General features: G+C 46.2%; 1 protein-coding gene across 1 annotated transcript in view; it reads left to right on the top strand.

Moving 5' to 3' along the window:
- The window catches only part of LOC106748006 (MOXD1 homolog 2), a 240215-nt gene that overhangs the window by 204352 nt on the left and 18889 nt on the right, over positions 1 to 16974 (top strand). Inside the window, exon 4 of the mRNA XM_014626136.1 lies at positions 12461 to 12655. Within this exon, the coding sequence (XP_014481622.1) occupies positions 12461 to 12655 (195 nt within the window). The remainder of the gene's footprint in view (positions 1 to 12460; positions 12656 to 16974) is intronic.

Raw genomic sequence — 16974 nt, forward strand, 5'->3', positions numbered from 1 at the left:
CCGCTATATAATCCCCCCCCCCCTATCCCTAGGCAGGGGAAAACGGCGGTACGTCGCGATTGCGTTCGGTCGTGAATCAGCGTCACGCGAAATCTCGTCACGATTTTTCATTGTCACGCGCAAACCGTGCGCGGAAGTTCAGTCATATACATTTGCCCGCGCGTGCGTAAAAAAATAATCAATATTTTAATCGCAAGCCGACGTTGATGATTTAATGCAGTCTGGACATGTAAATTACGAACGCTCGCGGACGCGTTCTCTCCTCCTCCCACTTTCTCTCTCTCTCTCTCTCTCTCTCTCCGTTCAATCGTAATTTCATTAAATCGTAACATTAATTAATAGCTAAAAACTCAGAAATGAAAACAGTGGTTAATTGTTTCGTGAAAAACGGGCATACGCGCGGATGAATTTACGCGCGGGCGAGCGAACCGTAACACACGGCCTTCGCGTCCGCGCGGTTCGGCGTCGATCGGCCGCGCGATTAGATATTTATCGAATACATACACGCGCATTTCCGGCCGGTGGCGGAATAAATCGGCGCTGTCGTTGATCCTCGGCGCAGCAGCTACTCGAATCCGGCCGCGATTAATCCATCGAGCATCGGCCCCACTGAAGTTTAGCATCGGTGAGCGAATTCGGCGAGCACTTGGTTACGTGGCAACAACGCTCGCGAGTATTGCTCGGGGTCCTTGACGGGATCCAAGCGGGAAGTTTAGACTGAGTTTACCCGTTAATGACTGGGTACATACCGTAGGATGTGCTCAGGCACGCCGGTGGCCACGTATTCGCCGATGTTGGCTCATCGGCCTCACGCTGATGAAGAGAGCGCCGGCGATACACCAAGCAAAGCGATGGAATCTTGTTAGCGGGGCCCACCCTTTTTCAACGCGGAGTACACAGGCGTATCCAATCAATGCCTCTCGACCAAGTCCGCCGCCGCCGGTATACGTGGTTAAATTCCGATACTCGCGCCCCGTGAGCCTCGAAAAATCGAGCGCGCCGCGCTAAATCCATGAATATTGCAATAATGGCCGGTGTCGGCGGCCGACCTCCTCCGCGGAGGAATAAACGATTAAAGAAGTCCGTCAAGAGGGTCCGTTCAACGGTTACGTCATTATCGATTTAAGACTACTTTTTCCTATGAAATCGTTATTACCGATAACACTGTTACAAGCTATTTCTTCTTATTCCACGTGTCACGCGATATTGGAAAGGGGCAATACTTGACGCAGGGGGAGAGGGGCTAAAAAGTCTGGTCTATTTTTTTCTTCGCTAAATTTCGTGCGACATAAATTGTTGAACGCTCCTGGAAACCGCCTGCGCTTTCTCCGGCTGGCTGGCATATTTCTGTACACACACACACACACACACATACACAGTTCGCGCACGGGACGATAAGACGAATAAAAAGGCAACATTCATTATTGCGAGAACTTATTCGTAATAATTTCGCGAAACGGAGCGGCCTTTGACGGCAGGAACGATCATCGCGGCAAAGCGCGCTTTTTCCCCGCCGCTCTCGTCCCGCGTTCTTACGACTCGTACCCTCATCTCGCGATGATCGCGCGTTTTAATTAAAGGTAAAAAAAGAAACGAAAGATAAGAAAATGAAGAGCGGGCGAATGCTGAAAGCTCAAGGTGAAAGCTCCCCGAAGCCGGCTGGCGAAAGCTATCCGGCGGAACGATTATTGATCTGCGCGCAGGCTCATCTTACGCGCGTTACCTCCCGGAGTGCCGTCGACTTTAATTCTGTTAAACTTCATTAAATATGTAGAGCGCGATGTACACGCGCGGATAGCGCGCGTACATACACATCCGAAAGATTGTGAATCGTGCTGTCTTATCTGTTGCAGCTGAATATCCGTGTGAGATCGCGGCCGTTTTATCGCGCTCGCACCGCACGAGTACGAAAACTAACACAACATATACACACATATGTATATACATATATTCACACACACACACACACACACAACTCGGAGCGCGCTCAGGCCAATAGCTTGTGTATCTCCGCCGACGTGCGCGCGTTTTCGCGTCATTATTCAAACGGGGCGCGGGAGGAACTTTAATCGCGAGAACTTTAATCACGCGATTCCAAAATTATCTGGCCGACGCAGAGGGAGGCAGTGGGGCCAGGACTTAAGACGGGGAGGCAGGTGGAAGGCTGTAGAGAAGCGAGGAAAAGGAATTGCCCCGCGTCGCCGTGATAAAGCGATTTCGCTCGCACTTGACACCGCCACGCGGCGGACCTATTCTTCGGGATCCTCCGAAGCTCGCGGCTCGACGCGAGGCGGAGGACGGTATCTCGAGAATCCCTGAATATCGCACGGCCGTCTAATTAAAGAAAACGTTACGCGACCTTTATTCAGCGCCGAGCGACACGACTGACTTAATTCGATCGTATTTCGCGACGACGTTACGTGCAGATGAGAGTTCTTCTAACGTGTTTGTCCTCCATTATCTCGTCGTTTAGGTTCAATTAAGGGAATTCGAGGGAATTTATTATATGTCGGACGGTATTTTCAAAAGCAATATAGTCGTCGAGAAGAGATAAAGAAAGAAAGAGAGAGAGAGGAAGACAAGGGATTTTTCAGCTATTTTTCTCGCGGCAGAAATATTTCAGGTCAGATTTGAAGCTATTGGGAATATAATCAAGTTCCCGCCGATGACTTGAAATGATGCTGAAAAGAGTATATTGAGATTTTCTAGACTAATTGTTGTTTTGTTAGTAAAATTGGCTCGTATATAGAACGACAATATGACGGTACATTTCCATGGAAAATTTTCATTATTGCATATTTCGCTATTTTCATCGCGTTAAATCCCTACTGAAGCAACCAGGTTTATGAGACGTGATATGGCGACAATGCTGTGGCAGAAAGAACGTGCTGAAATTGGTTTGTACAATTTGAAATAGAGTGCAGACGTCGACCTGAGCGATCGACCATGCTCTGGACGACTTGAGACGATCGAAGAAAAGGAGTTGCAAGTACTTCTGAATGAGAACTTAGCACAGACGCAAAAAGAGCTTGCAAAACAACTTAGAGCGACTCAAGCCGTTTCGAAGCGATTACATGCCAGGGGAAAGATCCAAAAGGAAGGAAAGTGGATGTCGCATCGGTTGATCGAGGAGAATTGTGCACGGCGTTTTGACATTTGTCTCGCGCACTGTTGGCAAGACAGCGAAAAAACTTGTTGTAATAAATCGTGATAGACAACGAAAAATGGATTTACCGTGATATTTTTGAAATGAAGCAGGTGCTGGAAAATAGGTCGACGACTTCATCGCGTCAAAAGACGAGACATTCTTTCGCCGCAACATTCGTACTGCTGTCCAAAAGTTGACAAAAGATGGTAGATGCAAACGGCAAATATTTTGATTAAAATGATTTGATTAAAACGATTTTCGCATTAATAAAGAAATTTTGATGGAAAATGGCGGGAACTCACACTGAAAGAAAAATATTTATTTATTTGTAACTATAATTATCTTGGAATTATAGTCAGGAAAATCAATTTCCTGGTAAGCGTTGCTACATAGTAAAAAATTTTATGTTAAATTAACACATTTCACATGTTCCAAACGGTCCACACAAATTTTGGTATCAATGTAACACAAAGTGAATATATTGAAAAGTAACACAAATATTTTGTTAAAAATTCACACAAAATTAATATTCACAATATGTTAATCTGAAATATAAGATTTGTTATTTTAACATTTACACATCTTGAATATCGAGACTCAACGCAAAATTACGTTGAGATAACATAAACATAATATGTTAGATTGACACGGGGATATGTTAGAAATTTAACGTAAAAATTTTAACCAAGGACCGATTTTAATATAAGCACAAAATATCTTTTACCGTGTGCAGTGTTACTGTAATAATAACCTTAGATGCATATTTCATCATTACTATTTTTGCGATTAAAATGATAAAAGAAGGTTATAGTTGGGAACCGAAAACAACGACAATGTCTCTCAGTGCAGTTATACTTTTAATAAATGCGTATCGTTTTACATTTTACCTCGGCGATACGAAGATCATACCAGAGCTTCTCTGGCAACGTTAAATGCGAGCGAAAAATAAAAATCTTTCATCCGGGGCTGTTTAAAGTTTCACGTCCGTGTCGGCGTCAGCCGACGGCGCGCGGGATTGAACAAGCGCGTTTAAATGCTTAAATGCGCGGCGTGGACGCGACGCGCTCGGGCCTGCGCTCGAGCTGCGGGGAAAATCGATGCGCGTAAAGCATTCTTCTCGCGTGCACGCGAAACACTGATACGTATTTGAATCTAATCGACGTAGGTGTGTCGGACTGCAGTAACCGGGCCCGTGACACTTTCAATGGGACTGGCGTTACGGATGACTGCACCCACGTACGGCGCGCATATCGTATTCCAGCCGAGGTGGATACATACGCCACCCGGCATACAGGGTGTCCCGGCTTTATCGGCATTTCTTCCGGTCGCTTAATCCGCGACAAATTTAGCGTCGATCCGCCCTACCGAGGAGTCGTTTAGGCGTCGTCTTCCGTCCTCAATTCGTTTTTCGATTTTCAGCACTGCACATGTGGCTCAATAAATCTCGACTTTCTGTTGAACCAGCCATGAAAATAATGCGAGAAAGAGAGAGAGAGAGAGAGAGAGAGAGAGAAGGATGTCGCTCGATCATACCCTCTCGAAATCTAATTTTGCAATTTCCATGATCTTTCTCAAGCTCTCAAATCATCCGTCGGGGAATTCTCGTTCACCTCGACGTCGAGAAGCACCACTTTTGCTTCGTCCAATGATCTCTGCGGAACTTGAGACACCCTGTGCAGACTCGCGGTAAAGACCCGGCGAGATTTACGCGCATTTTCGTTACGGCGCATCGGGAATGTCGGTCGTCGGAGGAGAAGCGATCCCCGCCGGCCGGATCGGTACTCCGGCGCGATTATCGATTTCTCCTTACGTTTCCCGGTGATAAATATGTAGAAGCCCGCGTATTGCTTTATTGCAAATTGCGCTCACGCTCGCGGGAGTACTTGAATTCGAGATACCCCGGCTGGATCTCGCGAGACTGAGATTATCGATTCGGCACCTCCGTCGCTCCCAGGTGGCGAGTATGCGAGCAAACTCCTATCTACTTTATGGCAAAGTGCGCTTATTTATAGTACACACGTTCAAGCATTCGCAACGCAAGCCGACGAATTCCGTGAAACAATCGATACTCTACCGCGGTCCGATGCATTCAGGGGTGACCGTCGTTTCTAATTTCAATGACACATTCCTCGACGCTCGATTTTCCGTCAGATATAAAGTCTGAAACTGCGTTGTGTTGCAAAATGAATAGATAGAATTTCGAGATAACAACGCCAAGCAGGTGGCCGATTTTCGTCGTTTAACTTTTCCGAAAATTTAGGATCCTCGGTACGCTCGCACTTTTCGATCAGCTGGGAGTTAATCGAAAAATGGTTTTTTTTCTTTCTCGCGCATCGAGATATTTAAATTACGGCAGCTGAGGAGATAGCTCTTATCGGGCGTCCTCAGCTTTCCATAAGACGCCTCCCTATCGCTCTCCGCTTTTTTTCTCTTCACGTAACGACATTCGACGGAGTACCTAAATCACCACCACCGCGGTTAATCGAGGATGCTGTTTATCGAGTCACACGCCCGTGAAAAAAAAACATTAGCTCCCTTAAGGGTAACGGAATAATTCAATTCTGGCTGATAGCGATGAGCCGCCCTCGAATGTCCGCGAATGACGAGGGATAGAGAGACAAAAGAGAGAGAAAGAGAAGAAGCGCGAGAAAGAGAGAGGTATAAGGGGTTGAACAGGGCAAGAACGCGGGACTGTAGTCGAGCGAAAAGCGAGTGTGTCTGGAGTTTGAAGCCCTTAATTGCTTTTTAAAACTTTCAAGTTCGAGTTCGGGCTTCTCCCAGGTGGCGGGCGGGCCTCATCGCCACTCTCCCGGTCGCGCACCCTTTGCATTCTACTTAGGAATGTTCAATATTAGTTTTCCCTATCGGGGGTTGCGAGCGCGCGCGTTCGGCTAAGACGACAGGCGAACAAGACGGATGTCGGCGGGGGAAGTGGGAAAAACGAGGGCGGCAGCATGGGTCGAGCCGTCGATAACTGGCCGTCTGGTTTTTGCACCCCAGGCAATTAACGTTGCCTTCGAAAGAAGCTGCTTTCGAGTATCGGTTTGTCTATCCCCCGGGCGTCGGCTCTCTCTCTCTCTCTCCCTCTCTCTCTTCTTTCGGCGAAGAAGCCCACTCGTCCAAGTTTCGCGGTGCCCTCGTTCGCCCTTTTTTCGCGGGGAAAAGCGGACGCTTTCAGCGCCGGCTCGAAAAGTTAGCCCGAAGTGAGCGAGCCTGTTTCCGCCGCGTTAGAGTGGAACGATTGTTGCTGATGTTGACTCCCAAGTTGTTTCATAAGACGGGCGAGCTGTTTACGCTCGCAATTAGCCGAGATCCCCCGCGACGAGAGACGGTAGAGACACTCCTGTCTATGATTATTTTACACTTGCCGCAAGCCGATTGAAGTTGCTCGAACGGTGTCATCCGTACAGAAAAAAGGAATTAACCGTCTACGTGATACAATTGAAATTTAGTCAGAGAGTTGTGAGAGCGAAAAATTAAGTACAGGGAGAAAAAGAATTAGCTAAATTAATGAACTATCATATGGACAACTAATTTTTACTTGCATTGGAAAATCCATTTAGTTGACTCAAGCAAAATTTGGTTTGGTTCTCTGATACCAAGTCTCCTTCATTTTCGTTTCAGAGGACCAAATTTTTGGTTCAGAGTAACAAATTTTAGTTTTCTATAGTAAGTAGAATGAACCTTCGTTTAGGGATAATCGTAATTTTGACATTTCGATAACGACGGTGAGAAAAATTACGCGCCGTGATACACGATACCCCTGTGAGTAGTGTACTTAAATTCTAATACCAAGAGTCATCTCCGGAATATAGCGTTTAGCGTCGTTACGGAAGGGCAATATCGTCCCTTCTCAACGCATTTCTCTCTCTCTCTCTCTCTCTCTGACTTAATGCTCGAAGTGGTGGAGGTTTGATACGCGGAGCGGGGCGAACGGGCGTTATCGAGCTTCTAAAACGGGCTTTCCCGTGGAAGGAAAGGAAGAGCGCGTCATTTGCTCACATAGCAAGTGATATCTCTCAAGCCCGAAATTGGGGTACGCCCCTTAGATCCAACGACTGCCGTCGCGACGTTAGCCGTGAGATACGATTTCTGGAGTAATACCGAAAAGCGGAAGAACAGGGTGGAACTCGGCAGGGCGGAAAGAAGTGGATTTTCAATTTGGGAGGATAGACCAGTTCGCGTGCACGGCGAGCTACCGAATGATACCCATTCTTTACCCTCTTATTGTAACCCCTTTTGTAGTAACGTCAATATTACATCGACCCTTAGATTTCGGATGGTAGGAAACGTCAACCTTTAACCCCGCGCTGGTTGTGGCGGCGGCGGGCTTTTCCCATTAGATCGAGCGAGAACGATTACAGTTGGCTGCATGTTTCCGGATAATTGTCAAATACGGAGATTTCGTTCCCCGTAAAAGGGGATTGCTCTGTTTACCATCGTTCCAGCCATTTGTTTCAACGTCCAAGAGCGAACGTCGAATTTCGAGAGTCGTTCCGGAACCTGAAGCCTACAACAACAGTTCTACCCGCTCCCTTTAATAAGGAACTCTATTAGGCGCCATTATAGAATCAGTTTCCTCCCTTTGCGACCCGTTTTTGCTGCCGTCGTCATGCCTCCCATCCTTTCCCTTCGCGACTCAACTTCGGGATTCCATGCAGCACGTGGCCCGGTTCTTTTACGCCGGGGTTTTTGAGGGAGAGCTCGCGCGCCATTTGCTCACATCGCGGCTGACATCTTTAACTTTCGAAGCGGGATCCTCTCTCCGCGATCCTCCACCGCTCGGCGCAATTTCTTTGACCTACAATGACTATCGGGACGAATAATTGCGAGCTCTACGATCGTTCGTAAACGTAGATACACGAACGGAAGGAGAGGGAAAGAGAGAGAGGAACGTTGGAGTGTGCAAAATGACCATGCGGAAGAGATTTACGGCTGGCGAGAACAACGGACAACAAAGTTGCCCCGCAAAAGAAGCTCGGCGCTCGAGTTAGCGCAGGATGTCTTCGATTCTCCAATCCGTTCCGTTCTTCTTCTTGCTTACATCTTGTTCCGTGAAGTTACGTAGTCCGTCCTTCGGGCAAAATTAGCCGTTCTTGCTCGGTTATCTTAATGAAGATACATCTTTTATGGGAATATTTCTAGGTTATAATTTATATCGGCGATTATGTCATCCCTCGCGTGTCTCTCGCGTTTAAATGATCGTCAACAAAGGGTATTCGAGTGATGTGTATAAATTATACGAAAATTCCCACACGTATTCCTCATTCGAAATCATTCAAATTGTGTTCTAAACATTTCTTATATCATTAAAAACAAAGGTGATATTTAGATATTCTTTTTGTACTGGGACACCCTTGTATATATTTAAGCGGTATTGCTTATATTGCTAAATAACTTTACCGTGAGCTAGTGTAAGATTTTTTTAGAGAGCTTTATTACCGGATATCCGCATGGTTAACGGTTAAATTAACGAGAAGGCTAATTGATATCTAAGCCAAAGGCTTCGAGCGCGTATAATTCTCTTGTGATGCTATCACGTTTTTATAGAATATTATTCCTCTCCTCGTTTTGCACAGGTTTTTATTGCAACTTCGTTACACGCATCCTCTCTCCCTCCGTCTCCCTTTACTGTGCTGTAAATTCTTGCATCTAATGAGCGTCTCTAATAAGCATCCTCGTGGTAATTAACGCATCCTTATATTCTCCATGGATCATGTACTTGCTTAACGATCCTTACGAGCGTCTACGTCATTCTCACTTCCGGAGCAATATCTTCTTCGCAACTTCGCTCTTTCTTCGTCGACCTACTTCGGGCTGCACGGAGTTAAGCGAATCTTTTAAATCAAGATTCCCGAGATCGAGTGCGTGGCTTACTCGCGTCGTAAATGACAGACTCGGTTCTCGCAATGGCACCGCGTCCTTTGAGCGCCCGACGACGATCTAAGATAGTCGCGAGCTACCGTTTCCCGCGAGAGGCACCAACGTAAAGATAGATTGATAGAGAGAAGAAGAATATTTATTATATTGTAGGATAAAAGGGAACCTTTGTGAAGGTATTCGATGCAAACGCAAAGAACGTAGCGATATAAATTTTTATATTTCAAGCGGTTAAAAAGCAAGCTGAAAACTATCGGAGGATAATAAAATAAGATATCTTATATTCGAAGTTATTAAAATTGAATTCGAAGTTATTAAAAGAATTTGAAAACCTTGAATTTATTTTTCAAACTCGGGATAAAGATTAAAATCAAAATAAAAGTTCTTTATTTAATGCGGAGAATTGCAATATTCAACATTCCTGAGGATGAAACGCGCGTAAAGATCGCGAAACTGTCAAGATAAAATGCGAAATATCAGAACTTTGCGAATTAATTATGAACTTCGTATACGAAGCGGATATAGCGGAGAGCGACAGTGTGAGAGACGTATTTATTATTAGTCCCGTGCTCTCTCGAAACCGAAGAAAAAGGTCTCGCCGCATCAAGGGAGCTTGTTTAAATTTCAACGAAGAAGTGGGGATATAATATTATTTTTAGAGACTCCGCGGTTTCTCTTTGCCGTTGAGACTGATTCGATTTTGGAGCATCCTGCATGTAATGTGTGACGCACCTGAGGAGAAGCCACACCGCAGAAGGGTTGAAGCGAAGGGAGACGAGGATAAATGAGAAACAGAGCGAGAGAGAGAGAGAGAGAGAGAGAGAGAGACAAGGGTTAACGTAGTCAAAGGGCGTCTCCGGAATCGATCGAGGGTGAATCGCGTGATTCCCACCTCGCTTCTCTTCCAGCGCGATGCCCATTTCCTTCCAATCGACCTTCCATCTCGGCCCGAGGAATCTTTCGATCTGTCGAATCTGGGTCGCCATTTCGTCGTATCTATCCCCGCCGTTCCCTCGATTCAAGGCAAGAACCATTGGCGCCCGATTGTCTCAGTCGCCTCGGCTGAAACAAGCGTAGGTACGCTCCGACAATTGTATGCGGTGGAGTTAACGGACACCGGGTTCTTCGTCGTGGCGACGGAAGAGAAAGAAAGAGAGAGAGAGAGAGAGAGAGAACTGTAGAGAAGCGTGAGCCAGGCGAGAGAGAGAGAAGAAGAGAGGGAGAGAGAGGGGTATTGGGACACGACGTGCGGCTCGGCGATTATCGAAGAACGTGAATGGGTAACACGTGAGCGGCTTGCAAATCGGCGCGACGTCGCCCGATTGCGAGATTTCTGCGTGTGCGCGGACGATTTTTTTCCTTCGCGCCGAGACGTGTCCGGAGTGGCGAAGTGCGCTCTTAATCTGTATCTCCGGTATGTTAATGGCGGCAGATTCCGCCGGCGGGAGGATCGATAACGATCGCGGATATGACGAATGCGAATCTTCATTCGCGCCACACGTATGCGATAACCTTCGGGATAACGTTCCGCGATGTGACGCTGGACGGATTGCTATCGCGAATGCGTCGATTATTTGAACAGTCTCGCGAATACGAGCCATCTATGGCTGTACTTTCCTGTCATTTTCCCGACGAGAGAGCGCGCTCGGCAATTTCGAATTTTTTGAGATTCCTCTTAACTCTGCATACGTCGAGTTGGCATTTGAGAGACGCGTCGTTCAATTTTCCACGCGCGGACTGATGGAACCTGGTGGGATTTTGACATGCGAAAATAAAGATTTCGTACATCGCAGATTTCAGTTTGATTATTCACGATAAATACGATTATTCGTAGAAATACGACTCTTTTTTTTCTTTGCATATTTTATGCTTCATCCGGTGATTGTGTGACGGAGGAAGAAACGGAAAGCGGAGATCAACCGCCACTGGGAGACACGAACGACGGGGAGGTGTCAACATGGGCGGGAAAATTGTCCTGATTACAAACCCGTAAATCCGGATGGCGGTGACCGTACCTACTTATTTTCACTCGTACCACCCGAGGGGTAAATGGGTGACATTTTTTCGAAATGAATCGGTTAACGAGCACGAGCGTATGGCCGATACCCTCCCAATCAAGGCGCGATTGTCCCGAAATGTGTAAGTGGCTCGTGTAAAAGCGACCCCAAGTTTGGCGCGGTCGGACACGTGTACGCTTCGCGGCCAACCGCGACAAGCGGACAGAGGGAGGACGGCGTCGCTTGTATTCGGTATATCGCGCGGCCACCCTCGATAGTCGCCTTTCTTCTCGGGGATGAATCGTGTATGCCCGCAGCGCGGCCGCAGATCATTGGCTCGCGCCGAACGGAATTGATCCCACACGCTGGGACTTAGGGCTGCCGAAAGACTCGGACCACCCTGGATGACCGGAAAGAAATGGTAGCCTCGGGTTTTAATCGTAGATAAACGACTCGCTCGTGGGAACTATTTTACAAACGATCTATGAAGTGGTATATAGCGCTCGAGATGAAGAGAGAAAGCGCCTTATGTCTCGTTAATTATTAGACACGTAGGGGAGGCCGGTACAAGTTGGCTAAAGGGGTAAATTTGCTACTCAATTATTTCTGACAGATCGCAGTATCGAGCGGGCAGAGATTTCAAACGTCTCAAGTTGAAATTTTGATCCTACGTTAAGCCTACTTAGTTCTACGTTAAGCCTTCAAGTGGAGAAAACGGAAATAACTGTCTATTTGTGGCATCAAAGGAGCACTATTAGTGCTTTTTTTAATACTATAAAGGAAATTTAGGTCTCCCTTAGGAGAGAAATTTAAAATTCTACATTAAGTCTTCAAGTGGAGAAAACGGAAATAACTTTCTATTTGTAGCATCAAAAAAGCACAATAGAAGACCTTTGGAGACTTAACGTAGAACTAAAATTTGGGCCCGGGATGTCAAAGATGATTGTGAAACCCTTATACAGGAAAAAATTAGTCTTAAATCAAGAATAGATATTCTCAGAATATTATAATTTTCTTAGAAGATTTTTAGCTTTGATTTGATTGAATTTAAGAAATGGAACGTCGATTGTTGCTCATAGAATCTAGACAAGCGACAGAAATCGAGATGTATTTTTCTTATATTTTCCGAACGTTTCCAAAAATGGATCGCGATGTTTCGTCTTGTGCAATTTTCGATCTCAAGTTTTACGAGAGGTTTGATTAAAAGGTGCAGCCGAGCGCGCAATCTTGGGTAGAACTGCCCTCCTGCCCGCCCCCCATAGCCCGTTTATTCGCGTCGTACAGGGTGCCTCCTTTCTGGAAACAGCGATTTTTACGGCGACCTGGGTATAAAGGCGCGGTTCTTTGTAGTCCCGTTTCTCTATCGATATTTTTCGACAGCAAGAAGCGAAAAGAAGACACACGTCTTGACTTCGGGCCGTCCTTTGTGTTTCAGAACGACACGATGCAAGTAGTTTGGCAATATCACGTCGAGGAGCCGGTATCAGCGGCCGGGATCTTGCCCGATCACGGCGCGGTACGAGGAACTAGACCATTGTATCTGGTTCAGAGGGACGCACAACCAAAGCGCAACCTGCGTAATCCGGAAACGGAGAAGCCGCTGAAAATTTGGGATATCCTGAACAAGCAGGTGAGTAATTGATCTTACATTAATTACGCTTCGCTCTCGTCCGTGACAACTTGTCTCGTTTCGTAAGTTTCGCGACGAAGCATAAGTCGGTGTAAATGAACCGCTATTAAAAGGATCGATTCTTCCCTGTTAGCTCAACGTTGTAATAACGCGCTCATTTAATCTCTACTGATTACCGTGCAAAGTTATCGTCGAGAAAATTTATAGACTACTTGTTCTGACAAAAATTATACATCGAGGAGGAAGTTTGGACTTCGTTAAACTTCAAAATCTCGACACAGTCACTACGTTTCTACATAGTATAAAAAAAAAAAAGCGCACTCCACGAGATAAGCATTCACGTGAAATGCAGCAAATGAGTTAGATTCTGCCGGTGCAAATACTTAACGAACGAGTTTAACTAGTTGAAGAGGAAAATATTTCGTTTCGTTCTCGATGTAATTAAAGGAGAGAGGAATAGAGAGAAGAAAGAGGGAGAATAGGGTGGGTGGGAGGAGCAGTTGGTGCACATTGCATTTATTACGATTCGCGTTATTACGACGGCACGTGACAAGAAACAAGAACAAAGTTAATATTCATCTCGACCGCGGAGAAATTCGCGAGCGCGAACAAAGACGATTAAAGAGTTTTAATTAGAGTTCACGAAAGTGGATCTGGCCGCTAGTGCCATCGGCGTTATGATATTGGACTCGATTTGCGCGGGGGGTGTGCGATTCGGATTTGCGAGCCGGGTTTCGTGGAAGTATTTAAGGAAATCGAAGTTACTCTATTCGAGTCTCGCTCGGAAGAATCATCGTCGACGCTACAGTTTACCGGCGCTAATTTTAATTCGCGAATACGCGTGACTCGTTTACCGGCGCTAATTTTAATTCGCGACGTAGATTCCTATAAAAAGATTGCTGTCGGATAATCGAGTATTATTTCACGTAATTCGAATTATTTTTTATTGCATACATTTATGGGATTTTGCCTACGCGCGCGCTACACTTGTCCAGTCTAGGAAATATTTTCGAAATTGAAAAACTAGAAACCATTGTGATTCTTACTCCTTCCTATTAACTCAGTTAATCTAATAGATCATTCAACTACTTCTATTTAAATGATGAACGACGAAATGTATGCCGTATAAAATAAATACGTATCCATCAGAAATTACTTTGTAAATATAAATAATTTCGCAACTACAGTGAAAAAAGAAGAAAAAGAGAAAAATTACCGAAATATCGTTAAACCGAAGTTTTCTTTGTACAAAGATCGCTCGATTGGGAATTAACTCGCGTCGCCGTTTCGGGGTTAAGCATCAATGCAGAGATGAAAGAGAGAAAGAGAGAGAGAGGGAGAGAGAGAGTCACAGGAACAAAACTGGCTCGCGCGCGATATCGGCATTTTCGATATCGGCAGAAACGCGGCAGATTATTCGTTTATCCGGATCCGAGACGCGAACGAGCTTTTTCCTTTTTTTGTCCCCGTCGAAACGCTCTGTCTTTCTCGTCGTACGGCTTTGTCATCGTCACGCGTAGCGCGCGCTCGGTCGCGTGTGCGTGCGTCGCGCGCGTGAGATGAATGTACGAACGCGTTTAGCGTGTTCCGCCGCGTGCGCGAGCTACTGGATTTTTATCGGACGCGCGAACGGAGCCGAGAGAGCGAGAGAGAGAAAGAGAGAGAGAGAGAAAGAGGGGCGGGGGGAGGGAGACGAGCGCGCGAGAGAAAGAGCATTGTGCGCCCCGAATTTATGACGGCATAAATCTTAACCGGGTCACATCCGGCAAAAACTATTCGTTCATTAGCGTCGCCGGGTCGTAGATTACGAGGTCGGCGCTATCGCCGAGAATCGGACAATGCTAATTCCACCGTCTGCCCCGGCGTGCTGTTTATAGTTTATATCGGGGCCCGGAATCGGGCCGCGCATTCCGCCGGTTGACCCGCGAAAAAGTGCAAGATCACTCGCTGAATGCGCCCTGATAAACGACCCGGAAATGTCGGCCAATGTAATATCGCGCGGGACAAGCGAGCGCTTCACACGGAATCGCACTCGCACGGCGGGATATTCTCAGTTTGCCGAGTTGCATCCCGTTCTTAACGGAATCCTTGCGGCCGCTCGCGTCGCAAAGAAATGTTGTTACGACTGTGCCGTAGAACTCGAGACGCGGGTTCTGTTCTTTTTAACTGCACTTTGTGTGTGTGTGTGTGTACGTGCGCGCGCGCTACGCGTTCGCTCTTCCTTCCTTCCTTCCTTCCTTCCTTCCTTCCGTCTTCAAAGCGATAGCGACGCATACACACGCACGCTTGTTTTATCTTAAAGCGCACCCGGACGCTGTAAAGAGATGCAACGGAGGAAAACTGGTCCGCTTCGCGGCACGTAAGGAGATTGCTCTCTCGGTGTCCCGGATATATTTATATAACATATCGAAGTATCACGAACACCCGGAGAGACGTGTGACAAATATTTTCTAAGGAGAACACTACAGATGAATATGATAGATGAAGCTATAATAAAACGGAAATATTCATCTTGCTACGTATGCTCGAGGGGGAAGCTGTCAAAATTCAATGGAAATCATCGATCCATCCGCCTCTTCTTCCTCCCCTCACCTAGCATCGATGTCGAGATACTGAGACACCTGAAAAAAGAAAAGCACCCGTATCTTTTCCAGTATCACAGAATATCGACGACCATCGCTTCATATTTCCGTATTTCGACCTATTCCCCTTTTTCGCGCGCGGGTATCGCGAGAAAGTTTCCCCTTAACTCGGCGCGCCGAAGTTGCCGAGCGGTCGAATAACTTTTGTATCGACGAATATGAATAGAATAGGCACAAAGAAGAAGCCGAGACTAGTTAGGAGAACGGGTTTACATCGCCTCTGTCTTTCACGCCGCATCGTATTCTCGCGTCTGGAAACTACCACCGCTTCGTTAATTTTTACATTCTCATTATTATTATTATTATTATTATTATTATTATTATATATACCTATATATGCTCGGTTGTAATTCGTCAAAAGTTTTTCGTTCGGTCATGATTTTACTAACTTTTATTTTGTAACAGTAGAGGAGTAGGTGGTGTTATGGTCTCCCATTTACATTTTCTATAATAACTTTGTTAATAATCAATATTTTAAATCGAAAACTTAACGATTACGTTTATCAAAATGTTGTTCAATCGATTCTAGATTGAAAGTTATAAAATATTTATTATTTAGAACGTTATTTTTATAAAAGTGCTGTGACATTGTACAGTGGGTCGAGAAAGAACAGGATTGGTAACGTAATTCCCTCTTAAATTAGATTTAAAAAATTGTTATTTTTTAATGAAAAACAGTGTTTTGTTACAAACTTATATATTAACTCAAAATAAACTCTCTTAAAAGGCATAACAATGAATATAACCGTGAAATTATACCTACAAGGGCGATTGTTTGTTGCTCCTACAGGATTTTTTATCCTGCAGCATAATAAAATAAACTCTGTTCTATAATTTTGAGTTTTTCCACAACTTAGTTTTACCATTAAATAGTTCTTCTACAATTTTGAGTAATTTTTCCGAGCCCCGTCGAATTGAAATTCCGGCGTCGCCGGAATAGCGCGAGCACCGCGATTAATTGATCACCGCAGACGACAGTTATCGCTGGCTTCGCCGCGGGGCGAGTCCGCAGGGGTCGTTTCACCATGACTTTTCTCTCACTCGGTGAGAAGCGACCGTCTCGGAACGACGACGAAGGGGCAGCGATTGCCGCGGGTGCAGAAATCGGAAATGCGTTCACGGCGTCCCTTAAAAATCACCGTCCGTCGCCCGCGGCCGTCAGCGTGGCCGACCGCAAAACAATAAACGCGCTCTCGTCCTTCCCGGTAATCTCGACATCGATAATTTCGTATAAGCGCGTGGGAGAATCCGCCGGCATGGTTCGAGCGCTCACGGCCAGAAGTCGCCGGGGCCGATGCGCGAAAAAGAGAATCGTAATTTTCTCGGCTACACGGTCGCGCCCCGCGGCGGCCCGCTCGGAACGACCCACCGGCACCCCTCCTTTCTCCTCCTACCTACCTACCCGGTTCTTCGTATTTACCGAGGTACAACGCAACAACGGAGCGTAGCGTGGCTCCATTGATGCACGAAAGCCCGTGTTCCCCGCGTAATTCGTCGGACTACGAATCTGACTTGTAGATACTCGTGGGACAAGTGGCACGACCACGGCCGCGACATGCAACACTTGTCCCGTCGTGAAGTGAAGGACGTGTAACACACAGAGGCGAGCAAATCGGATGGGAGGAAAAGATCGATTCGTAATGGCGCAACATAGTACGGCTCCTGTTTCTTCCACCG

This window comes from Dinoponera quadriceps, unplaced genomic scaffold (assembly GCF_001313825.1).
Source record: "Dinoponera quadriceps isolate SergipeBrazil2010 unplaced genomic scaffold, ASM131382v1 scaffold2167, whole genome shotgun sequence".
Taxonomy (NCBI): domain Eukaryota; kingdom Metazoa; phylum Arthropoda; class Insecta; order Hymenoptera; family Formicidae; genus Dinoponera; species Dinoponera quadriceps.